The 26856-nt window shown below is 36.8% G+C and overlaps 1 protein-coding gene across 2 annotated transcripts in view; it reads left to right on the top strand.

Moving 5' to 3' along the window:
* Nucleotides 1-26856, top strand: part of LOC129747574 (early growth response protein 1) — a 136516-nt gene that overhangs the window by 37345 nt on the left and 72315 nt on the right. The window contains exon 1 of one of the 2 annotated variants that reach the window (XM_055741854.1): nucleotides 12024-12168. The exons of the other annotated variant lie outside the window; for it this stretch is intronic. Coding sequence (XP_055597829.1) covers nucleotides 12155-12168 — 14 coding nt within the window. The 5' untranslated portion in view covers nucleotides 12024-12154. Of the gene's footprint in view, nucleotides 1-12023; nucleotides 12169-26856 lie in introns of those variants that run through there. 2 annotated transcript variants of the gene reach the window in all.

Here is a 26856-nt window from a genome sequence, read left to right as displayed (position 1 = left end):
TACACACACACCTTCAAAATGAGGGGTATTCAGGTTTTTTAAATGCAAAATTGAAAGAAATACGTCAAGATGATATTTACCAAATTTTGACTGTATCACCCTTTATATGTGTTTGATTGATTTTATGCATTAAACAATAAATAAAATTGATCCAACTATTATTTTATGATTGATCTTCTACATTCAGCAGTTAGTATAGTACATTTTACTTTAAGAGTATAGTTGATTTAACTATAGAAATGATAGATTTAACAATATTTTCATGATTGATTCATGAGACCATATATAGATATTGTAGATTCAACAATAAGGGCATGGTTGATTGAACTATAGATATGATACATTCAATTATGTTTTTATGATTGATTTTGTAAGGCCAACTACAGATGATGTAGTTCAACTTTAAAGGCAAAGTTGATTTAACTATAGATGCAATATTTAGATTCAATTATATTTTCATGATTTATTTCATGAAGCCAACTATATATATATATATATATATATATATATATATATATATATATATATATATATATATATATATATATATATATATATATATATATATATATATATATATATATATATATATATATATATATATATATATATATATATATATATATATATATATATATATATATATATATATATGTATATATATATATATATATATATATATATATATATATATATATATATATATATATATATATATATATATATATACATATATATATATATATAAATATATATATATATATATATATATATATGTACCAGAATATATATATATAAATATATATAAATATATATATATATATATATATATATATGTACCAGAATATATATATATATATATATATATATATATATATATATATATATATATATATATATATATATATATATATATATATATATATATATATATATATATATATATATATATATATATATATATATATCTATTATATAAAATTCTCTTGTAACGGTGTTTGTAGTACTACTCCTCCGAAATGATCCAACTGATTCAAATGAAATTATTTTTAGAATATTCTGTGGGCATGCGAATCGGTTTATATCGAATAAAAACAACAAAAAGTCGCATCAATTGTCCGTAATCATTGAATTTGTAATAAATTGAATCAAATTAAAGTCATGGCCTTCAATTTTTTCGAGATTTTCTTTGTTTTGGGCGCCGGGCGGGCGGTTTGTTTTTCATCTCTATGGTCGAGGCGTCGCCAGCAAACGTCGAGAAATGATAGTAACCAAGGCATAGCATACTGATTAGTTGAAATATTTTGGCGCGCATTTCTAAACCAAGCATAATTTCAATGCATATGGTGGCGTATGAAGCCTAGATGTGTTTTTATCTACTCGATTCCTACATTATTTGTACAGCACATGGTAATGCATGACGCCCAGATCAATATTTAGCCGATCAAATCAAAAGCATTTAAACGATTTAAAAAAATGAAACTATTTTAAGTTCAGAAAAAATTTTGGTCTGAAAAATATGAATTTGGTACTGATGCATATCAAATAATGGTATGACTCTTTGCGGACATTAAAAAAAATGAAAGTGAGAAAATTTACATACAATTTTATAATCCAATACCCCTAGAATCATTTTTCGAACATGTACAAATGTGCTCAACTGAAGATATATGAAGTGCTTTCAAATTTACAGAACAACAACAAAATCCGTTGAAGTTGAACAGACACTTGAACTGAACAAGAGCCTGTCCTTCAAAAAGGATTATACACGATTGAAGTTTATTTTGAGGTCAAATGCAAAGATTTTTTTGATATTTTGCAAGCTTTAGTGAAAGTTATCAATAAAATAAGAAGAATTTTCTGTTAAAACATACATTAGAGGCTTTAATTTAGAATAAGTGCAAACGTTCAACATTTACAAAAAAAAAAAGTATACATTATTTCTTTATCTATAAATGGTTGAGCCCAAATGAAAAATCGGACTAAAAAAACTTTTTGTCAAATCTGTTTACAGGTTCACTGTTTGTTTACACAGAATTCAAGTACGTACTTAACATAAACGTGTGTTTTTGTTTACTATATTTCGGCTACAAAGACGAGACTTTAGATCCGCTTTTTGTGATTGATATTCCAGAAACATTATTTTTTTGATAGCAGAAGCAGAATTTTTTTTGATAAGTTTTTTTTATGACCTGAAAGTGCTGAAAATAACATTAACTTCTGTCATTTCACACGGTGAAACAAGTGGCAACGCGCCTTTAAGCCATTAAACATATACCTTTTAAGGACTTTTTTCTCCTGGTGAATTTGAAGCGGATATTCAAAAATTTTAAATGTTTTTGTAAATGAAGGTCTTATGGTAAAACAGTATTCAGTGAAATTGAAGTACCAAGCATTATTTCATTCTGAAGAAAAATTGCAGATATATCAATGAAAGTTGATAAAAAAGACAAACAGGAACAAGTATTTAATTCATTTTTAAGTCTTTACACTGACGCATCTGAAAAAGAATAAAGTGTTTCTACTTGCATCAATAAATGGGACAAATGTATACTTAGATATTTCTTTTTGAAGGAATATGAAAGTTGAACTGTGATGATAGCCGAAAGACACTTTAATGTTTTCAAAGATTTCGAGGTATATTTACATGAAAACTTCCAGAGAAAACGAATAAACTCATGAAATCATCGTAGCCTTAACAGGTTAGCTTTTTTCGGTCTTTTTAGTTTTAAAAAACCTGCATTTCAATCAAATGTTATTGAAAATATCACATAATCTTAAACAAAATAGCAGATCACTTCCAACACTGTTCAGGAAATTAAATCAGAACACCCCAATGCTTCAGTAAGAATCTTAATAAAAATGGTTTAAATTGGCAGATATGTTCATTGGGATAAAAATCCAAATAAAAATGCTGTAATTCGGTTGAAGTAAAAAATTTACACATTTTTCTCCCATTCAATACTGATCGTTTTCTTGATTAATTGCGTAAATGTTCAAAGAATTTTTTTGCTTAAACAAATAATAAAACGGCGAACCTTTTTAATTTGGACATGGTTTTGATGAACATATGGATATTAATTTCCACTGCTGCTTGAAAATGCTCAGTAAAGAATCATCTCTAATGTTTTTTTTTATTTCTGCAGTTTTAAAAAATAGACCATCCAAAGTTACTCGGAAGCTGAAAGTGCTGCGATAGGTAGAGTATTGGGCAAATACTCCAAAAATGGTCCCGATATTCAAAATTCTTTTTCCATAAAGTATCATATGCAATAAATTTCAATTATTGAGAAACTTTTGATTTCGATTTCAACCTTAAAGTGAACTCGAGCAAAGCGGAGTAAATCAACTAAATGGTATTCAATAAATGAAACATAGTGGATATTTTTAGCATGAGTCTTGCCAAGTTTGATGGTTACGTTGAGGGCTGAAAAAATCAAATTTGCAACGGGAAGCTGATACCTGATACCATTCGGGAATATTCAAAGCATACGAATCAAAGAAAAGTAAATGAAAAGTATTCATGTAAAATGCATGTAAGATTGATTGGAGCAATTTTTTTGATAATTTATAAAAAGACCCTTAGAATTGAGTTAAAATTTTTAGATTTGATTCCGATATAATTTAGCGAGACAATTCGAGTAAACGATTAACAATCAAGATTTGATGCTTTTCTAAAGTCAAACAGCGAAGAAAAAAAAATGAAAAATGGACGCCAAGTTTAACATGGTAAAACGAAGTTTACCGGGTCTGCTAGTATATATATATATATATATATATATATATATATATATATATATATATATATATATATATATATATATATATATATATATATATATATATTGTAGAACCGCCTGATGTATTAAACGCTACTGCATTATTTTTCAGAATAAGAATTTTATTTTATCACACAATTTATAAACTTGTTAAATCACATTTACACCTCCTCAAATTTTTAGTTGTTGATCATGTCAGCGGCTTGAAGAGGGCCATTGTGTCGGTTCTGCCTGAGAGATTTTTGTCACCCCCATGACCTTAAAATTCGGAAATCACAATTAACAACCTTCCCGGTGCAATCGAAGCTTTTGCTTACCTTTTCTTGTCTGCTGTTGCTGTCCTTGTCCAACACATTTTTTTTTCGTTATGCTGCTTCCGTACCAGAAGCTGCACAGATTAGGCAGCAGGATTAGGCAGAACAACAAAAAGCTGTTGCACTCGGTGGGGTTAAAAAGGATAAGAAAATTCCCCGTAGAAAGATTTCTAATGATGAACACGTCAACCACTGGTTGAATCAATTATATTTTTAGTTGAATGCTTAGAATCAATCATACAATTGATCAGTTATCATATTTAAAGTTAAATCAATTATACTACAGGCCCCTTTCACTTTTGGCAACACCCTCGAGAATTTTCTGTTTCCAAAATCGAACCATGCCAAAGTCAAACGGTTTTTTTTTGTTCTTCATGTCGTTAAGTTTAGAATGTTAGTTATTATTATCCTATTTGTTAAATATGTCATTTGTATCTTTTTTAGATATTTTTTGTCATTTCTATTCATTTGTATATATTTGTTTTTTAGTTTTTTTTTATAAATGTTTTTTAGGTTTTACGTCATTTATGAGTGCTGTATTATTATTTTTTAAAAATTTTTATTGTTGTTATATTTCATAAACGTATTTATGGTTTGTCTCTAAATTATATTGGTCCTATTATGTGTAAGGAAAACTATAAGGCAATGTCGATCCAAAAAACCGTTTGATTTTGGCACATGTGCTAAAATCGGATGTTGCCAAAATCGAATGTTGCCCAAATCGAATGTTGCCCAAATCGAATGTTGCCTAAATCGAACGGGGTCTGTATTAAAGTTTAATCTTTTATATTTATAGTTCATTGCAGGAGGTCAATCAGTAGTTTGTAGTTGAATCTATCACATTCATAGTTGAATCTATCACATTTATAGTTGAATCTATCACATTTATAGTTGAATCTGTTATATTTATGATTGATTGCAGAAGGTCAATCAATAGTTTGTTGTTGATTCTATTATATTTATAATTGAATGCCTGAATTCAATTCTACAATTGTAGTTGAATTTATCATATTTATAGTTGAATCAATCATACCATTATAGTTGATTTTTCAATCATTATAGTTGATTTCATAAGGTCAAACAGCAGTATATAGTTGAATCTATTTTATTTATGTTTGAATGCGAAAAAATCAACTACAATTTGATGATTGATATAAATAGTTGAAATAGTTATAACAACTGTCGTCTTTTTTTCTCCGTGTAAGTGTGTGGGGATTTCAGATAAAAACTTTTGAACTAATCTAGGTCATGGAGTACAGTTAGGTATGAGGAATAGATCTTTGATGATTCAAGGCCAGAGCGGTAAGACAAGAAAAGGAAAAGGACTCTCATACATTTTTTTTGCATTGCCCCAATCAAGCATATTGAATAAAATTTGGCTTGCGAAAATATTTGGAGACGAAAAATGTTTTCTGTATTAGTTGAATGAAGTGAAAATACCCCTCTCCAAATGGTTCCAAATTTGGCATGTTGAAAAATTGGAGTCTGGGAAGGTTCTTGTTTCATTTTATCGGAGTTATCTCTCTTTCTAGAAAAGAGAGACAGAACCCATAAAATGAAAGCTAAATTTTGTTTTTTTTTTCGTTGAATCATCACCCATAGAATGAAAACTAAAAGTTTTTTGCTGATATTTTTAAAGTTTTAAATTATCAATTTTCTCATATTTTTTATGAAAATTATTTTGTTTTCTTACAATTTTCTTGAATAAGTCCAGAACATTTCAACAGCCATCATGTTGCAATTATCGAAAATTGACAACTTCCTTGATGCCTTCTCCCGCGTACCTTAACGCTCGTAATTTTAAGTTCTCACTTTTTTCCTTCTTTTTCGAACAAAAAAAAATCGAACCGAAGAAAAACAAACCGATCAAAAGTGGTGCAGCAGCAGCTCCGTTTTGTGGTTCCTGGCGATTGGACGAAGACGACGACGACGACGACGCTGTCGTTCAAAGAAATTTCCACCTGTCGCGGCCCAGGGAAATCCACATGCATGAGGTTCGCAGCACCGGGCCATCCGGGGCTGATGGCATATTATCCGACGAACGCTTGTTTTGCTGGGCTGGGACACCTTCGATAAAACCTCGATCCCAAGACAGGGGACAACGATTCGTGAGTGACTCAAGTAAGAGCTGGAACGATTCAAAAATTAATAAAAAGTTGCTAGGGCATGAGAAGGCCGAGGCGTTTGAATCAGTCCGAGGCGCACTTGATGTATTGATGCGTGCTGTTAAGAGTAGGTTGATACCGAGATGGCATGAAGCATGGCTTAGCCCAAAAACGAGTTATCGCCACAACGTCCGTCGTTCAGAGCGATGCGGTTGCACAACACACCACAAACACCGTCACCTTAGAGCTCTGTATGAACGACAGCAGCAGCAGCAGCAGCAGCAACCCGCTGCAAGAATGCACGCGATATCACAAAAAGATGTTGAAGGAAACAAACGAAAAAAGAGAGAAAAAAAACCAGACACAAGCGATCGATGGAGGACGGAAAAAAAAGTTGAGTCAGGTCTACACACCCCCTCGATGCTGGCTGAGCTGACTAGCCTATCCTACTACGAGGGGCGCAACAAGTTCGCATAAATCCTCGCGTCCGTCGCAAGTATCGATCGATCGGTTGACACACTGGAGAGGTTGATCAGGGACGGAGAACGCGGCGACCGGCCACCGTCTGAGAGTGTGTGACAGTCATAGGCTCAAGAACTGAATGGCTCGCCCATTGACGTTCGATTTGCAACCACAGATATTTGCGGGTACGTACTCCGCAGGGTTGTGGAGACCGCAGCGCACAGTGGTCACATTTGAACTCCAGACAGCAGTGAGATAAATTTTCAATAAAATTTCGAAAAATATTTTGGGTGACTATGAACAGAACTTAAAAATTTTGTCGTTGAAACACTTTAAGATCGAATGTGACCCACTGTGTTTGGAGTCTGGTCTAAGCGATTCAGTCAGCTCTTCTTTGCCAGCTGCAAAATTGTTAGGATTCGATTATGCTGCTTCAAGCTAACCAATTGGAAGCTGGGAAGAGGGGGGAACTTGGAGGAGATTCACTTGATCTCCGGTGTATCGACGAGCATCGGTAGTTCTTCACCATCGGGTAGGCCCCAGGGAAACAGGTTTATTAAGTTTGTTGTAGGTACCTACTATTGAGCAGCTTAGGAACCCAACGACGACGACGCGGCATCGGCAACAGCCCGGGTCCCTTTCAGTGACGGCTACTTGACAGTGGGAAATTAATATTAAATTGTTATGTATAGTTGTTGTACGATCTTGTGTCTTCGTACACATTGGGAACACAAGTCGACAGTAGTGGCATTATTAATACCTCGGATCGGATGGGGTTGACGACGATGATTGCCGCTCGTCGAGACAAGTCATTCACTCGTGGTGACCAGGGCCAGTCTACCCTCGCTCAGTTAGGCTTCAACACAATTACAAAGCCCAAGCCGGCGCGGCGGCCGTCCTAGAGCCTGAGAAGTTGCGATCACTTTGTAGAATTCTACTGATTCCAATTTCCAAATCGAAATGATAATTGCAACCTGTGCAAAGTGTCCACTTGAGTCCTGCACACCTCAACGCACCAAACCCTCAACATAACTCTGGCGGTAACGACGCACTGCCATTACCACTTATTACTGAAACGAGATCAGTTCGCTGGACAGAACCATAAGAAATTACGGCAAATCAGCTAGCTAAACGCACCGCGCATATCACCGTCCGTGGGGAGCGCTCAAAAGAACGGCAAAACCGGCCACAGCTAGGTAGAAGTAAATTGAATTGAATGACATTATTAGCCTGATCAGTTTACAAGCCGGGCAAGATCAACAGTAGACAACTCGATCCCACCCTCGCTTTAGCCGGCAAATCGAGCGGATGTCCCAATACAACCGCGTGCTTTTCTATAAGCCCTATATCCACATTTGTACATACAATGATGAAATTATGGCGCATCGACCGCATCAATTGGAGCGATCTCGTGATTCGCCCTCTTCGGAGGATTCTCCGAGCGCTTGTGATTCTCAACCCCGGAAAACCAGTTCGTCCGGCAGCACTGCAAGCGGCTGTAATTGTGTCTCGTCGTCGGCTGCCTGCCACTCATAAGGCGCGCACCACGACCAAACTGCAAATTATATGCATATGATGCATTCAAAGTAGGTACCTAGTTGGTTTATCAAGTGGCGAGAACGAGCAACACGAGACGGATGGTGCAAAGTGAGCTGGTAATTTAACGGATGTTGACAGCTAAAATCAGATTAATATATTGATTCAATCCGGTTGTTGTCGTTGCCAAACGACGCTTTGCGTTTGTCGCAGAAAACATTATGTTATGATTAATTGTTTCAATTTTGAAGATTTTTTTTAAATATATTTACTTCTTAGTTGTTGACTTTCCCCAACAACCAGTTTTGCTGATATATTTCTCAACAAACTTTTTTATACGTTTCATATACATTGTAGAATCATCGCATAAAAGTCGAAAAAAAAACAACATTTACCAACCAAAGTGGAGGCAATATATGTACATACAATGTAATGCAATGGAGATGAATCTAGGAAAATGTAAAATCTTGACTTTCTCGAGGAGCAGAACAGAGATAACGCATAGTTACCTAGCGGGTGACTTTGTACTTGAGAAGGTTGAAACTATGAGGGATCTTGGCGTGATTCTGGACAAATCGCTCACGTTTAAGGATCACCTAGCTTTGACTGTGGCTAAAGCTAAAACAGTGCTAGGATTCATCGTACGCCACACAAAAGGATTCAGTGATACCACCACTCTAAAAGTACTTTACTGTTCACTGGTCCGTTCTGTTTTGGAGTATAATATCCAAATTTGGGCACCTTCATCCATAGGCGGTATGAAGCTGTTAGAATCTGTCCAGAAACGTTTCCTGCGATATGCACTGCCGAACTTACCCTGGAACGAACCACAACGGCTTCCGCCTTACGACGATCGATGCGGAATCCTGAAAATCGAACCAATCGGATCTCGTGTATTACTCCTCCGGCGTGTATTCATCTTTGATATCTTATCTGGAAACATCGACAGTACCAACCTGATCGAAATGATACCATTCCATGTCCCCTCTCGCGCTTTGCGCAATTACGAACCATTAAGGATGATGAATTACGGACGAAATGAATTTTATAACCCCTTTGATATTTCTTGTAAGCTGTTTAACCAAGTGTATTCATGTTTCGACTTTAATATAAGTAAGGATAGTTTTAAGCGTAGATTAAGAGAAAATCAGTCTGTGTGATATTGAGTTATCGAAGACCGTGAACAACAATAAACAATACATTTTTTTAACTTCTGGCTTAAACGATAATATTTATACCAATCGGACTATATTCAACACTTTATTCGTACATCCTGAAAGTATAGGAGAAAGTCGGGTAAGACGGACACAGCGGGTAAAACGGACACTTTCAACGTTTCAAAAAATACAATGTTTTTCACAAATCTAATGATGGGAATATGTTCGTCTTGGTGTATCAACAGTTTCGAGACCTTTTGTTTATTTATAGCAAACAAGGTCCCTTAATAGTAAACAAAACAAACACAAACTTTGAGGATCCATTATCTGATGTAATTTTCTCTCCTCATAAAATAGTTCATAACTCGCAAAATATTCGAAAATTTCAACCGTTTTCAAAGGTAGAGTATTTATTAGACTTCTTTTTAACCATCTGGAGGAAAATCAGCGAACTTCGGTCAAAGGAATTGAACAACAAACGTTTTGAAAATAAAGTTGCTAAGGCGGGTAAGACGGACACCTCAAGGTCGGGTAAAACGGACACATAAGTTTTTCCAGATATTTTAATTTTTCATCGGTTTGATACTCCATACGCTTTCGAAATACCTTGGCAAGAGCAATTGTCGGTTGAAAAGCACTCACCATCTCAAACAGGCCATAATAACTGTAAAAATAGGAGAGAACGCAGAGAGAACAACAAGGTTGTTTTCTCACTTGCATCTTCACTTTTTATCATATCCGATTTATATCGTTATCACTTTTTACGGACGTTTACTTATTTGACAGGAATTGCGATTCGCATTGAAAAGATTTCAGCTATCATTTCTAATGCGATTTTATGCATGATGGATCGAATCCACTTGCTTCACAGACGAGATTCAGCAAAGCTGTTTAATAGACTGAGGTCTGATTTTCATATTCAGAATAAGCAAAATAAAATTTTTGTTTAATTCTTATTTATAAATGCTAGTTAAAATTTACCAATTATCTTTATTTTATTGTAAAGGATCTCGGGGAAACTTTCAAGAGCTCTGTTTTCTTATCCTAAAAGTACATCTTTCGAGAATATTACGGCTAACATTTTACAAATGCTGAAACGACTTATAAGGAAATATTTCGGCAGAGAAACAAAAAATGGCTCAGCATTAAAGGTTTGAAACTACCAAGTTCAAAAAAAGCAACAAACTCTAGTTCAAATCTGAAATCTGAATATGAAATCTGTATCTGAAATCTGAATCTGAAATCTGAATCTGAAATCTGAATCTGAAATCTGAATCTGAAATCTGAATCTGAAATCTGAAATCTGAATCTTAAATCTGAATCTGAAATCCGAATCTGAAATCTGAATCTGAAATCTGAATCTGAAATCTGAATCTGAAATCTGAATCTGAAATCTGAATCTGAAATCTGAATCTGAAATCTGAATCTGAAATCTGAATCTGAAATCTGAAATCTGAATCTGAAATCTGAATCTGAAATCTGAATCTGAAATCTGAATCTGAAATCTGAATCTGAAATCTGAATCTGAAATCTGAATCTGAAATCTGAATCTGAAATCTGAATCTGAAATCTGAATCTGAAATCTGAATCTGAAATCTGAATCTGAAATCTGAATCTGAAATCTGAATCTGAAATCTGAATCTGAAATCTGAATCTGAAATCTGAATCTGAAATCTGAATCTGAAATCTGAATCTGAAATCTGAATCTGAAATCTGAATCTGAAATCTGAATCTGAAATCTGAATCTGAAATCTGAATCTGAAATCTGAATCTGAAATCTGAATCTGAAATCTGAATCTGAAATCTGAATCTGAAATCTGAATCTGAAATCTGAATCTGAAATCTGAATCTGAAATCTGAATCTGAAATCTGAATCTGAAATCTGAATCTGAAATCTGAATCTGAAATCTGAATCTGAAATCTGAATCTGAAATCTGAATCTGAAATCTGAATCTGAAATCTGAATCTGAAATCTGAATCTGAAATCTGAATCTGAAATCTGAATCTGAAATCTGAATCTGAAATCTGAATCTGAAATCTGAATCTGAAATCTGAATCTGAAATCTGAATCTGAAATCTGAATCTGAAATCTGAATCTGAAATCTGAATCTGAAATCTGAATCTGAAATCTGAATCTGAAATCTGAATCTGAAATCTGAATCTGAAATCTGAATCTGAAATCTGAATCTGAAATCTGAATCTGAAATCTGAATCTGAAATCTGAATCTGAAATCTGAATCTGAAATCTGAATCTGAATCTGAAATCTGAATCTGAAATCTGAATCTGAAATCTGATCTGAAATCTGAATCTGAAATCTTTATCTGAAATCTGAATCTGCAATTTTAGTCTGAAATCTTAATCACAAATCTGAATCAGAAATCTGACTTCTGAATCTGTATCTGAAATCTTAAAATGAATTCTGATTCCAGGTTCAGAGTCTTCATTCGATATTTTAGATTCGTAAATTAGATCCGGATAATCTGGATTCTAAATTCAAATCTGAATAATGTACAAAAATACCAAAGTTCGTCGCCCACGCAATCTCGTATACGACAATCCAATAGAAGTGGCATCACTGCTCCACGTTCGGCTTAAACGCCCCCACCAACACCAACGCACTCGATACTGATAACGTTCAAATCGGAGCGGAACGAAGCGAAGTGTTCTATTGTTTTGATTCTTTTATCTAGTGATTTAGCCGAAAGAAGGAGTGCAAACGGGAGTTAAAAGTGGTGTTTAACTATTTTGAGTTGTTTTTGTAGGAATATGAATTCCTATCGCAATCTACTTATCTTTAACGATGCAGTTTTCAAGGTGCTGTTGTTGCCCTATTAGATTGATGCATCAAATCGAGTCCCATTGAGCAATATACTTGAATTGTTAACTGGGTATTAATAAGTTTCCTTTTCTGTTCTTTTTTTTTCAGGTAAGACCCAAATCATTTTATGAGCACAGAGGGAAGGCAAAAACTGTCGAAAAAAAGGTGATTTATGTAGGTAAGATTAATCCACGACACTTGCTCGTCGTTTGTGTCGTTCGGTCATTATTATTGTTTCTAATTTCGACATTCGATCCATTGCGCCGCGCGGCGCAACACAAAAATAGCAGCGCAAAAATTACCAATCTTCATATTACCACCAATACACGTAAACAAACGAGCACCCGAACGAACGTGACCTTAATTTCGAACCTCTCACATAAGGTGCTTGACAAACTGGGCAAGGGAGAAACGCGAGGGTGGCAACACGCTGCTACCATCTGAGGCTGGAACTTAGGGATCCGCAATCGAACACCAACACCTTCAAGGACCCCTTCGGCAAACCACCACCCGTGGGGGAGCTGCTGCTAGCCGAAAGCAGTCGGTCTCAGGGGGGGTACCTCCGAAAAGCATATAGATTCATTAATGAATCTAGCTACACAGAAGGCATTAGCCGGCTCGACCGGGACGACGGCCTAGGTCCAAAAATGGAACCTCCAGCGCCCAGAAAAAGAAACTTTAGACTTCGAGAGCCCCCCGAAAAAAAGATCATGGATTAATGTTTTTGTTGGTTCAATTTTCGGTTAGGAGTACACCGCCCGGCGTGACTTAGAAACTGTACGGAGCGAGAGGTAGCTCTTTTTTACTTCTTTTTGTTCAGGTGAGGGAGGTAGAGTGCTTTAGGTGGAAAAAGGTGCCATAAGCAACAGGTGTTTGATTAATCGAACAGATCATTTGTTGGGGCCCCGCTGCTGTCGAAGGTTTTGGGGCTAAGTTGAGAATCAAGTGGGCTGCCGGCAGCAGCCACACTCATTTAGGTCCTAGATCTTACTTTTGAGGCTTGACTCAATGACGCCAATGCGATGCATTTGAGTCGTTTCGAAAAGTTTTTTTTTGCTATAATTAGGCTACAATAATTTCGATTCCTTCCAATTTTTTTAGTTGGTTCAAGGACTGAAACTTTCAAATGGTTAAAATATTTGGGATCCATTCAATCAAGCTCGCATGAATGAATTTGGTGGCCTCTCGAATAAAATGCGTGTACCCGGACCCAAAAGTAAATCGTCCGTTGTGTGGTGGTCATCCAAAACGACACCACTTTTGTGGCCCATCATCCGTCCATCGTGGACGTCGTCGTCGTCAGCAACGACGACGCTCTCGTCTTCCCCCTTCATTGATGGCGATGATGATGACGCCTATTGACTGGATAATAAATTCAAATTAAGCATCACAAAGGCCGACTCTCTAGGCGTAGACCATCTCTCTATGCGCTAGTCCCACAAGACTGGTCTGCAAAAGTTAGAACTCGCCGTGACTGCCGCTGCTTCTCTGTCCTTGGTCCATGAATGCAAGCTTGGGTAGGGTGGCCTCAGGTCCCTGAAAAAAGAGAAAAAAAATGTAATATTTTTAGTTTAAGCTATATTGGAATTTGAAATTTCGTTCATGCCACTACGAGTAAACTTAGTTTTCCAGATTGTTTCAAATTTTTAGATTTGATGAACATTCAAGGTAAATGCTACACAAAGTTTTTACGGGATTCTTTTTTCCAGAACACATTTTTGCTCACTGCATCGACCTTTATTGGATAAAATAACACAAAACGTAGCTTGAATTAGGAATAAAGTAGAATTACGTATTTAGCAAAAAATTTTCATAATTTTTAAGCCCATATCATTTCTTTCAAACCTTTTTCTGGTTGTCTGCTCATTAAAAAGAAGTTGAAAATAGAAAACAAGAAACAAATTTGAAAAGAAAATAAAAAGCTTCTAAATTGAATAGCAAACAACCTTTACTTAAATCCAGAACTGAGCAGTGTCGAAAATATGTGTTCAAAAATTCAAACAATAACTCAAAAATCACAATACACTGTGAGCGAAACAAGAATAGTACCACTTTGTGTTTTGCTTGTTCAAATATGAAAGATCAAAAACAGTCAAGATTTTTTTCTTAAATTTATATTAAAGTTGTTCAACAGGTAAATGAAGCAAAAATTTGCTTTTTTATCCCTTTAATGCATGACTTTTTCAAATGAAAATAGCAGTTATTGATTCAGTGAAATAATAATATTTGAATTCGAAAAACACAACTCGGTTTAAGTCGTTATTTTGAGTATTATAATAGTTATGGCCCATCAAAGTTGAATAATATTTTTTTTAAATTCTTAAATCATCTCTATGCGATTTTGCAAATTTCTTCCAAACCTTGATCATTTGGGTCATTAATAAATATTATTATTATTATTACTGATAATTTTGTGGATAATTTTTCAAAAAAAAAATAAATTTTATTTTGCAATTTTTCTGCATACTTTATTCTATAACTCACACATACATTGAAAGCTCGTAATAAAAATACCATGGGCTAATTCCTTGTGAACTCACGAACATCGGCTCAGGAAGCAGCTGACTTGCCAACTGAGCTATATCACAAACCTAGTAAGAAGAATGATCGACGAAAACGACTTTTGTCGTTGATTTAATTTCAATTTTTTATCCAATTTCTAGTCAAATGTCAAAACTCTGTTCATAGTGAAATTAAACTATTATTGCTTGCTATGCTATATTTTAATAATAAAATGAGGAAAATTTAAATCATTACCTTTATTCTGCTTCGATATCTGTTGCGAATTTTCGAAAAGTCGTTAAACTTCTAGTTTTGCCGCTTCAGCCTGATTTTTGGAAAATCAAACTTTTGACTTTCATTTTTAGCCAAGGTATAGAGAAATCTCGATGATTGTTATATAAGCATCTAAATAAATACATACATTCGGAACTTAAAATAACATAATTTGAATATGCTTCACTGCAAATTTTTTTGATTGTCTTTTTTAAAAGTTAAAATTTTGAGTCAAGTTTCTCTGTTTTGTTGTAGAATAATTTATACTTTAATTTAAAATCTATATATATAAAAATGAATTTCTGTCTGTCTGTCTGTCTTTCTGTCTGTCTGTCTGTCTGTCTGTTCCCTATAGACTCGGAAACTACTGAACCGATTTGCGTGAAACTTGGCAGATGGGTGTATTAGAAGCCGGGGAAGGTTCCTATAATAGTTTGGGACCCCTCCCTCTTCGTGGAAGGGAGGAGGGGGTCATATAAATAAAAGTGATAAGTCTTCATAACTCGAGAACTGATCATGCAAATGGAACCAAATTTGGCATGGGAGTGTATTTTGGTACGAGGAATGTTTCTATGATGGTTTGGTACCCCTCCCTCTTTCCACTGGTAAGATACGAAGGAGGGAGGGGCCCAACCTTATAATTTTTAACATAACTGGAAAACTAATCAAGTTAATGGAACCAAATTTGGCATGGGAGGTTAGTGGAATACGAGAAATGGTTTTATGATTGTTTCAGACCCCTTCTTCCATTCAGTGGAGATACAGGAAATAAGGGGGGGGGGTTTAACCTCTTTGTCACTGCATAACTTAAAAACTTTTCGAGCAAATAGCACCAAATTTGGCTTGGAAAGGTATTTGGGTACGATAAATAGTTCTATGAATATTTGGTACCCCTCCCTCCTTCCAGTGAGAAGATAGAAAGTGGGGAGGGGGGTTCTTTCCTATTTTCAGCATTACTGGGCGAATAATCAAGCGAATGGAATCATATTTGCCATGGGCAAATATTCGATAACAAAAAATGTTTCTATGATATTTTGAGAACCCTCCGTTCTTTAAGTAGGAAAATCTTAAGGGAGGAGAGTGCTCCCATACAATTTCTTCTTCTTTCTTCTTGGGAACTTACCCAGCAGATGGAACGAAATTTGGCTTGGGAGAGTATTTAGGCTCAAGGTATATTTCTGTGAATATTTGGTACTACTGCCTTCTTCCATTGGGATGGTAGGAAGGAGATGGAGGCTAACTCGAGAACTAATAGAGCTAATGGAAACAATTTTGGAATGGGAAAGCATTTGAATACGTAAAATGGTTATTTGCTTATTTGAGACTTCTTTTTCCTTCAATTGGAGATACAGTTAGGGAAGACGGGAGCTCACATTCGATTGTTTTTCACAAACCAAGAACTTATCTTACAAATAAAACCAAATATGACATGGAAACAATCATGCAATCGATCAAATGGAACAGAATTGGGCATGGGAGTGTATTTATATACACGAAATGTTTGACCTTGATCCCCTCCTTCCAGGTAGAAGATAGATAGGAAGTGGGACTCCGATACAAATTTTATAGCATAACTTGACAAATAATGAAGCAAACGAACAACTCATGAAGGTAGTGTTATGAGAGGGTACGTTCTGATGTTACAAGACCCCCCTTTCCTTCCATTAAAGATAAAGGAATGGGGGAGGGGGTCACTCTCACAATTTGTATATTGATTCGAGAACGAATAGGTCAAAAAGGTGTCCCGTGACGGGGCAATGAAGATTCCATATATGAAAAATATGTTGGCATAAGTTATAAACTTTTGAAGCAAAGAAACCCAGGGTCATAAAAAAGATTCGAACACGGATAAAAAAAAATAATTAAGATTTAAAAATAAAAAAAGGTTGCAATTTTATTTTGGAAAAACATTTGAATGATTCTAAAATTGAATTATTTTTTTTTTGCAAATAAAAGAAAATTAAATAACAAGTTAACACAAATTTCAATAATTTTTGGGGGTGTAGCAAAGCACACCGGGTCAGCTAGTATAATATAAACCTGAACACTGAATCTACATAAAAATTTTTATTTTTTAATATGTATATTGTAATTACTGATCCAACTTTTTCGAGTTTTAGATTCATTCCCTTGTTCTATTTTCTGTTTCATATTTTAATTTTTAATACTCTGTTTTGTAAGTAATCCTTCATAAGAATTCTAGATTAACGGGATAATTCCTGACTTGCCCGAATCAATGAAATTTTTGCAATTCATCCTGTCCAACTCTGATGCACGAATATTATGTAAAACTTACCGGATTTTGCTCAGGTCTACTCACATTATTTGCTGAATCAATAAAAAAAAATATTAATTTCACTCTTGGAAAGTTGTGATTTTTCATCTAAACATGATTTTTTTGAAACTGGATTAATCGGAATATACCTGCATCTTAATTTTTTCGAATGCCATCAACACGATTTGAGCGTCACTAATGAACTTCGATGAAAAACATTATTTTCATATTATGTTCTTTCTCTTCCTTCTGGTTTTGTTTAAATACCTAATTCCAGAATTGTGCTCAAACCAGCTCGGATATTGTTGAATTTTTGGATTGATAAATTGGAAATCAAATATTAGATATAAAAAAATGAGTGCAAAATTCTGGAATGAATAATTCATTCCAACTTTCAATTCGGCTATTATTTTTTTGAAATTCATCATTGTTTTTATTCTTTTTATCATAAGTTTTTTCTACGTTTGGTTTCCGCCATTCAGTTCTTCTTCTCTGAGTTCAGAATTCTGAAAGTTGATTATTAGGTTAAATTAGGATTAGGATTAATTACGATTTTTTTTTTCTGAATCAATAAGCTGATTAGCGATTAAGTGGTCTGAATATTAATCACAACATGGCTTTTCTTATTTCAAAATTCTAGCAATTTGAACTGTAGTTTGTCGGCGTTCTCCTGTCCGCAAAGTTTAAACGATTTTGATGATAATAAATCCATTGTGTGGGTAATTTACTCTAGTTTCCTAGGGTTTCAAAATAAGATTTTTATGTTTTAGCAGGTGTTCTGTAGTTGCTTCAGAATAAAAAAGGCCTAAAAAACAATTTAATTAAAAAAAATGTCATCCAATTTTGGCATCGCATCGCTGTTTGTCATTTCTCAATCAATTAATTTTGAAGACAAACAGTTTAGTTTTTTCTCGCTAATTAGATTATTATTTTTATGGAACATACGTGATTTTTCAAAAATCTCAGTTCTTCAGTATATTAACCCGAATAGCTATAGAGGGTTAACTTAAGAAATGATAAGAAATATCCCTATTCCCTAATGAATAATGATTATGTATAAGGTATGCATTACACTGAGTCGATTTGAGGTCATTTTTTAAACCCTAGGGTCTTTAAAGCTTCGTTTTGGTTCAAAACTCAACTTTGATTTTTTGCAAAATTTATAAGTAACGTTTCCATGAGTAAATTTGAACTTTTATGTCTGTATGTGAAATTTGAATTTTTTGTTCTGATAAATTAACATAGTTTTTGTTTGTTCTGTGTATTTGAGCTAACGGTTTTTGTGCCATTTTATAAGTTGTTTAAAAAAATTCTGCTGAACAACGTCGTCGAAGACCGCAACTTCGTATCTTACTAGGCAAAAAACTATAAGCTTTAAAAATGGGATATGTATTAAGGCATTGAAAAACAATCAATTTAACTGACATCACTGCGGGGGCCTTGCGAAGTATTGCAAGAGTACTTTTCAAGCAACACTTCCCTATGCACTAGCAGTGGATTCAGTTGAATTGATTGTTTTTCAATGCCAAAAGACATGTTGCTGTTCAACAGCTTATTTTTTTTTGCCCAATAAGATACGAATTTACGGTCTTTGACAAAGTTAGTCAGCAACAAAATTTCCTTAAAGAATACATAAGATGGCACATCAACCATAAGCAGACTCGTTTCCACAGAACAAACAAAAATGATGTTGAACCAAACAAAATCTCGCGTGAGCTACGTCGTATGCAACATCTGAAGAATTCACAGAAAACTGCTCCAAAAGCTATCAAAACCACCTTAAAATTTCTATCTGACATATAGAATATGTTGTCCAGACTACAAATATTCTAAATGGAAAAAAAGTTACGATTAGCTTATGTCAGTTTTTGTATTTTTTTTTTTAACAAAACTGTTTGTTCACATTTTGTTTCAGTTTTCAAATGATAATTGATTTTTTTTGGATAAATAAGTACTATAAACCTCTACAAAATGTGAGTATTTTTCATTATTTTTTTTTTTTTTTGAAAAACGCAAACAAATTTGGTCACCCTACAGGAGTTTTGGAATCGATTACCGTATGATGCGGAAAGGAAGTGCGTCTCTTGATGATGGCGATCCGTAATTTATTCCGATAGAATCCATTCAATAGAAGTAGAATAATTAGGGTAACCAGACCGTTGTATCTTTCACAGTTTAGAACACAGTTTTTCATCTAGTTTCTATAAAAAAAACCTAAAAGACTTGATAGCTCAATTCCTAGAAAGGATGGGATCAAGGCTATCGGAATCGACTAACATCGGTCCCTTTCCTCCAACTTCTTCCGTCGATTCTCAACGCATCACGCATAAGCCGGCAACCAAGTTGACGTGACCTGGAGTACGTCGCATAAAAACCACTGCTGCCGATATTTGGGACTCCGCTAGAAATTATGTCGCCACCACATTATAAACCCCCCCTTACTCCCTAACTACACACAGGGATCCTAGCTCTATGCGTATGTGTTTGCTGTTTAGTTTGCCTCTAGAGAATAGAACCGGCTCAAATTGATGAAAGGACTGCGCTGACTGACTGGAAACGGTCCGCAGTGGGTGGCTGACGGCGGCAAACGGACGGATGCTGATCGGATGGCGGATGTCGCATTCGGGGGTGGGCCATTCTTCCATTCAAACTATTAGACATTTTATACATATTTTCGGCGGCACCACTAGAGCTACGAGCAGGAGTGAAGTCTAGAGTGTGGGAAAGTTGTGGCTTTTTTACTACTCCTACTTTTTTCGTCTCCACACACATATGCTTCGGCTGAGTTGAGTTGAGTTGAGCTGGGTGGGGAAGAGAAAATGTCAAAAACGGCGAAACTACTGCTGCTGCTAGTAGTAAAAAAGCACGTGCTCGGAATCTGGCAATGGAAGTCGTTGATTGGTTTTCGTGGGGAGGAGTTCAGATTTTGCCCCTGGGGGGATGCCTAAGGAGCATAAATTTACTGTAGATTTGCCCGGTTTTATGCCATATTTATAGCTCCATCTCAATCCATGAGGGTTTTTGAGAACTTTTAGAAATGCTTTTACTGTTTCCAGCATGTTATAGAATAGAAGCATTAGTATTCCAAATTGTCTTAAATATTTTTTTTTGCTAACAGCACGTGACTCAAAGTCGAGTTTTATTCATTTTTTTTTTTCAATAAATGAATTCTTTTTATCATAATTCATTAATTTTTGTTCCCAAACAGAGAATAGCTAAAATTGATTTAGAAACATTTAGCAGTTGAAACTGCCAACTACGGTAACACAAATTAAGACAAGTTCGGCCTATCATTGTGGCTAACTGCCACGTGAAACGTGGCAAAGGAAAGAACAAAAAAAACTGTCATTCGGTTAACCAAACTAGGAAATTTATCAATTCGGCCCCTTTGGTTCCCGAAAGTCCGTCCCGAAAAAGGAAGGCTCCCGGCACCGGAAACAAGCTTTCAGGCCAATTGATTCTCTAAGGCCCATTTCTAGCTTGCCCGCGGAGTACGGTTCCCTCCAATTGAATCGCCAAACTGTAGGTCTTTCCGCGCGATACGTCAACTAGATTCCCCATCACTAGTCGCTGATGGGATTGGTTCTGGTGCTCCTCGTTTGTCGATTCCCGGCTCTAGATCCAAAAAAGCGAGATCTATTGAAAGGCTACCACAAAAGTAAGACGACGACGTGCGGCCAGAGGAACAAATCACTGTAAATAGTGTTAAATCCCCCATAAATCATAGATTTTGGCACTCTCTCCCGTGGTGTAGTGTGGAGTTGAGTTGGTGGCCCCGGTTGGAAGCCATTGAAGCTTGCTAGCTCGTTGGAAGCACGGAAGGCAATGGCGAATCAATGGACGTTATCCCGAGACTGATTCCGGGAGGCTCTTGCTGGTACGATTCGGGTGAAAGGGAAGGCGCGCTCACGTTCACACGCAATAAATTTCTATTCTGATGTTCGAAACCCATCCATGAGCCTGGCCAGAAGAGACACTATATAGTTTCATTGGAGCTGATGCTGCTGCAGCTTCACTTCACCATTGTTGTGTTATGGTACGTTCAAGGTTTTCGGCAGGGCTGCCGGGGAGGGACTTCACTGGATTCAGCGCGATCCCTTGGCTCCAAAGCGAAATTCTGCGGATGGCTGGCTGGCTCGTTGGCTACATCGACGAGAGTTGACGACATCAATGATGCCCGGGTGATGTATGGCCTTTATATGGAATTAAATTCAAGCCTTTGTGGACTTTAGGCTCAGCTCGCTTCAGAGAATAGGATAGCGCGGGGTACCAACATCAAGGGACAGCAAAAAAAAATCAATCCACTTGAATGCGACAAGTCCCGCGCGTACGCATGCAGCATCATCAAATACTTCATCACTCAATCACGTCGTTGATGCTATTGGGTGGCGGCTGCTGTAAGGCTATTTTCCGTCTATCTCCAGCTCTTTTTTTTACGGGTCGAATGACGAATAGGCTCGACAGATGACAATGATGCAGCCTTGCTGCCGGGTGGCCAACACGCTATGAATTTTACACAAAATTTGTCCTCTCCTCGGCGGAAGGCTGACTTATTATGCCTTGTTTGTAGAGAAAAAAACACAAAAACGAAAACACAGTTGCCTTTTTAAGGACAATAACAAAAGAGCCCCCATCAGGGACTAATTTTTGAGATAGAGTCTCTTCATGACACTCTTGGGGAAAAATTTCCTTGGAAGCTCATTTGAGTTCTAATGTGTGTTGTGAGCCTACTTGGTTGAATAATTCTACTGAATCAAAGCAATCGAGGGATTCCATTTAATTTAACCACCGTACACACCCATTTGGCGCAACCCCTTATAGTGTAGTTTTGATCCGTTATCGGAAAAGACTGGGTCAACACCATTTTCATGCAAAGCCCCTTTACCCTTTATAGGGTACTTAGGCTTTACGTCAAGTTGTCGGGTCATATTGACACATTATTTCAAACGCTTGCGATCAGTGGGGATGTGAGCCGATTTTTGTAGTGAGAAAGATTGCATATGCAAGGAATACTTAATAAAAATTAACTGAAATCAATTACATAATAAATTTACTAGTTTATTTCACATAACATTACATTTTTTTTGGAAAAAATGATTTTCGGAAAAATTTGGCTGCCTTTTCCAAACTTCCCTCTTAGTTTAGAATATGCCTATATTTGTGACCCTGGTTCATTTTCTTGAGGAATCGAGATGAAGAATGCTGAAAGAATGTAAATTATTCGGTTATTCGGAAACCTTTCATATTTGCAAAAACTTACTTTTCAATATGACCGATGGCGAAGTGTCAACTTGAATTGCCGTCTTCGATCTGCCAAGCGACTTTCCACATCTTTCGCGGCTCCAGATGGATCTGTGTTTAAGCTGCAAGACCAAATTGTTTATCAGCAAGAGATTTAGTAGTCACTCTATCTTATAACAAGAACCGAAACAATATCAATATAACTTGGTCAACATTCTTTCAAAACTGAGCTTCTCCAGCTAATCCCGTTTTCTTTATTAGAACCGTTACAATATTGGAACAATCCCAAATCTGTGCTGCTTTTCTAGTCACTTCGTCTTAACCAAACCGCAACAATCCAAAACGTTCTGAGCAATAGTCTTTCAAATCTATACTTTCAGCCCCTCAGTCTTATTTACCAAATTCGGAATGATCTCAAAACAATTCCCGCAACCGCCTTTAGAAATCACTCCATCTTGTTTATCAGAGCTGGAAGTTTTCTAACAATCTCAGCTACAACTTTTCAAATATGTGCTCTCCCAGTCACTCACTTTTATATACCGGAGCCGGAGCAGTTTCAAAATAATCTGAGCAATATCCTTCTAAATGAATGCGTTTCCGGACACTCTGTCTTATTTCCTGAACCCGAACAATCTCGAAACAGTACGCGCAACAGTTTTTAAAATTGAAACTTTTTGAGTAACTTCTTCTTAATTACTGGAGCAGTTTTTGAACAAAAATTTAGAAAAATGGCATTCTTTTCTTTGATTTTCCATCTTATCCAATCCATCTTGTAAACCAGAACAATCTCAATCCAATCTTTCAAATTATTGCTTTTTTAGTTACTCTGTTTTATTTACTCCAGCCGGACCAATCTTAAAATAAGTCAAAGGTTAAAAAATCTGTGCTCATCTAGCCACTCTGTCTTATTTTTGGAAGCCTAGTTACAGCACTTCAAATCAATACTTCTCCAGCCACTCCGTCTTATTTAAGGGAGCCGTAACAATCTAAACAATAGTCTCCCGAATCGGTGCTTTTCTAGCCACTCCGTCAAATTTATCTGAATTTAAACAATCCCAGCAAAAATTAACCGGAACCTTTAAAATCTTTGTCTATGTCAATTTGGAGTTTTCCCAAAGCCTTTTAAGTCTGAAACTCTTCAGCCACTCTGTCTTATTTAACGGAGCCAAAACAATTACAAAACAACCTTCAATCAGTAACAGCGTTAAAAATCTGTTCCCATCCTTCTAACTGCGCCATTGATTGTCGTGAACTCACTGCAGTGTTGTTATTCTAGCGCTGGCTTCACTCAGCTCTCGTTTTCGTGTGTATCCAATGACGAGTACGATGGATGTTCGGAAAAAGAGCAGAGCTCTAGGGAGCGAAACGAATAGAACAATGTTTTGCGCAAGGCATAGCTGGATTTGCGAGGAGAGGGCCAACCATGCTTATATCCCTTGTGTTATCTCTTGAAGATTGCTCGTTTGTATTCATAATAAACCGTTCATTATCGACCTTAATAGAGCGGTGGCCCATAGTCTACTAGGTTTTTACCATAGCCTACTAGATTTTGAATCCAAAAATGTTAATTCATTAAAAAAAGCCGTATATTTTTAAATTCAAGTACTAAAGGATAGTTTTACTCAAAATACAACAACAATAAATTTTATGGTTGGAAATTGTCTCAAACCAACTCTCAAAATGTGAGGTTTGAACAATGTTTTCAACACACAAAAACAATTCTTAGACCCGTTTTAAAAGCTCTATACAATGTAGGGGAACCGCAATGATTTGACCACAACTAGACAAACAATCTGACCGAAACGATTCAGATAAACTTGTACTAGTCTATCTGATGATGGTGCTGGCCAAGCAGCCTCCTAATGGTTCTGTTCCCGTTGTTCCGTCCATAAGTGAGTCATTTGATGATGGACAATAAGACCATGATTCGAAGGTGGAGCCTCAGGACCGGACCGGTCGCTGCGTTGAGCTGTTCGCATTGATGAGTTATGCTATAAAATGTGAATTTTTATGATCTGCCCAGATCTTTCCGTCTCTAGGAAATATTTCGATTTATGGCGGCACCGAACAATTAAAATCTTTCGGATTCTTCCGAACGCGAAGAAGTTGAGCTCCTTTGGCAGCTCCCCAGAAGGCTTCGACACCTGTGATTTAGGAGGTTAGTTTAGTTTAGTTCAGAGCTAGAGAGAAATTGATTTGTGGTGCTCGCTCACACAGGTTTGTGTTCCGAAAATTTATGCATCGGTGTCAAACGGAGGAACATTTTAATTTTCCCCGCTCGATTGATTTCTTCTCGTAGCGTCGTCATCGCTTGGTAAATTTGATTGATTTATGAGCTGAGACTTTGTGAGTGTATGTGATTTGCTTTATGGTAGCACCTCCCCCGAATGGCCAGCAAATCCGGCGTGGCCTTCGCCGGCCACAGAACAAACTTGTTCGAGATGTGAAATTTAATCGCGCTGCTACAGGTAACGGCAAACCCTCGAAGCCACCCAAGGTGTTCAGGATTCCGTTTGGCTACTTATACCCACTTATGGGGGACAGCTGCTGCGACCAATTTTGGGACTCGTCATGAGGAGCAACACTCGTAAACAACAAACAGGTTTCGAGAATGAGAAACCTACCGATTGGGGGTGTCGAGTACCCAACAGCTCTCGAAAGGGTAATGTTTATTGTTCTTGGGTACTTGGGTCTTAAACGAATTATAATAGGAAAATCTACAAGGGCGCTTTCAAAATTTGTTTTAAAACAAAACATTGGTGATAGAGTTTATTTATAAGGGAATTTCGCACAATTTTTTTACAGTTTTATCTTTCTTATCACAGCGTTTAGGAAGAACATACTTTATTTAAGATAACGAATGCTCTACAAAACTTTAAAAACATGTTCATGTGAAGCCTTCAGAGTTTCTAGTATGTATTTTATCCACAATAGCTCCGCAAAACCCGCAAGTCACACAGAGCCACAAGAACCTGAGCGCTCATCCCATTAATTTGCCTAAGTGCTACGACGAGTTTGGCGGTACCTTAACGAGCTAAGCCTTCGCCTATAATCCCTTGCTCGTGGTGGACCATTCGAATCGAAGAGCTAAACCAGCCGGAAAGCCTCTTTTAATCACTTAAATGCGCCATTAGAGAGAGTCGCCAAAAGTCAGACAGCCGATATGATGTGAGGGAGAGATGACCACGGCCTTCGGTCAAGACATTCAAGAGTGCCATCAAGCAATCAGCCAAAACTAACCACCGACTGCTGCTGCTGCTACACAACAAAAATTTTGGGCTACAAACTAGTGGGATCAGTTCGTTCGCAAACAACAGCTTGCCACCATCAAGAAGACCACGAACCCACAAGAACAAAAAGCCACAACAGCTCGACTCGGCTGAACCCGGAGCGACGTAAACAAAACCTACAACCACAGAACCACCATATCGACTGAACGCACAACAGATGGTGAATTTGTATTCATACACATTTAAAGTAAGAGATAAAAAATTATTTAAACATAAAATTATGGTTTGTGTATGTAATTTCGGGCTTATGAGCAGCTTCTTTCTCGGCCTTCCCCGGTTTCTTCGGGCGTTTTTGCGCCTTCAAGTCGTTTATTGGTCTTCGCTCGCTGCTGCCGTCGTCTGCTGAAACTATGTGTGTTCGTCGCCCCCATCGGAGGGCTCCCCAAGTCAAAGCCTCGAACCTTTTAGCTTTCAAAGGAAGGCTGCTGATGCTGCTGCTCAGCTATTAATCTGTCGCCACCCCCTCAATCTTGATACGGTCGCTTTGCTAGCGAGTAGTTTTGTCGTTTGGTTTTTCTAGCGCGAGAGACTGTGAGAGATAGCTGCAGAGTCGGTACGCGTCGAGTATATCATGGACAACAGCACAGCTCCGGCTAATGCCATATAAAGGCGCACTTGACTCGTCATTTTGTCCAGCAGCAGCCGGTTCAGGGTTGGCTGGACCCAGCCATTTAGTTTGGTGGCGCCGAGGGGTCCAACGCAACGGAGGGGAGGAGCAGCCGGCTAGCTACAAAAATTTATATCCATATTTGAATCTGTTCCGTCGTGGAGGACCCCCCGCGCTCGGCGTTGGGACGTGCAACGGCCAGCGTTCAATATGGCACGACCACGAAGCGACGACGGATAGAAGATGAAGCTTTTTTGCTATTTAAATGGAAATAATCGCACACACAAAGCGACAATTTTTGTCCTAGCAGGTCCCGGGACGAACCGGAACGAAACTAGTCGTCGTAGGTTAGAGGCACGGTTCTCTGTTGTTGATAACCAACCACCCGCACCCGCACCATTCGATCTTTTTCAACGCGACTCAACTAAAACTCAACACCCGCACTAGGCATATCATAAACCGTATACGGAGAGCTACCAGAAGACGGGGAGACGCA

The sequence above is a fragment of the Uranotaenia lowii genome, chromosome 2 (assembly GCF_029784155.1).
Source record: "Uranotaenia lowii strain MFRU-FL chromosome 2, ASM2978415v1, whole genome shotgun sequence".
NCBI lineage: Eukaryota > Metazoa > Arthropoda > Insecta > Diptera > Culicidae > Uranotaenia > Uranotaenia lowii.
Note: the sequence above shows the minus strand (reverse complement) of the source record. Positions and strands in the feature narration are given on the sequence as shown.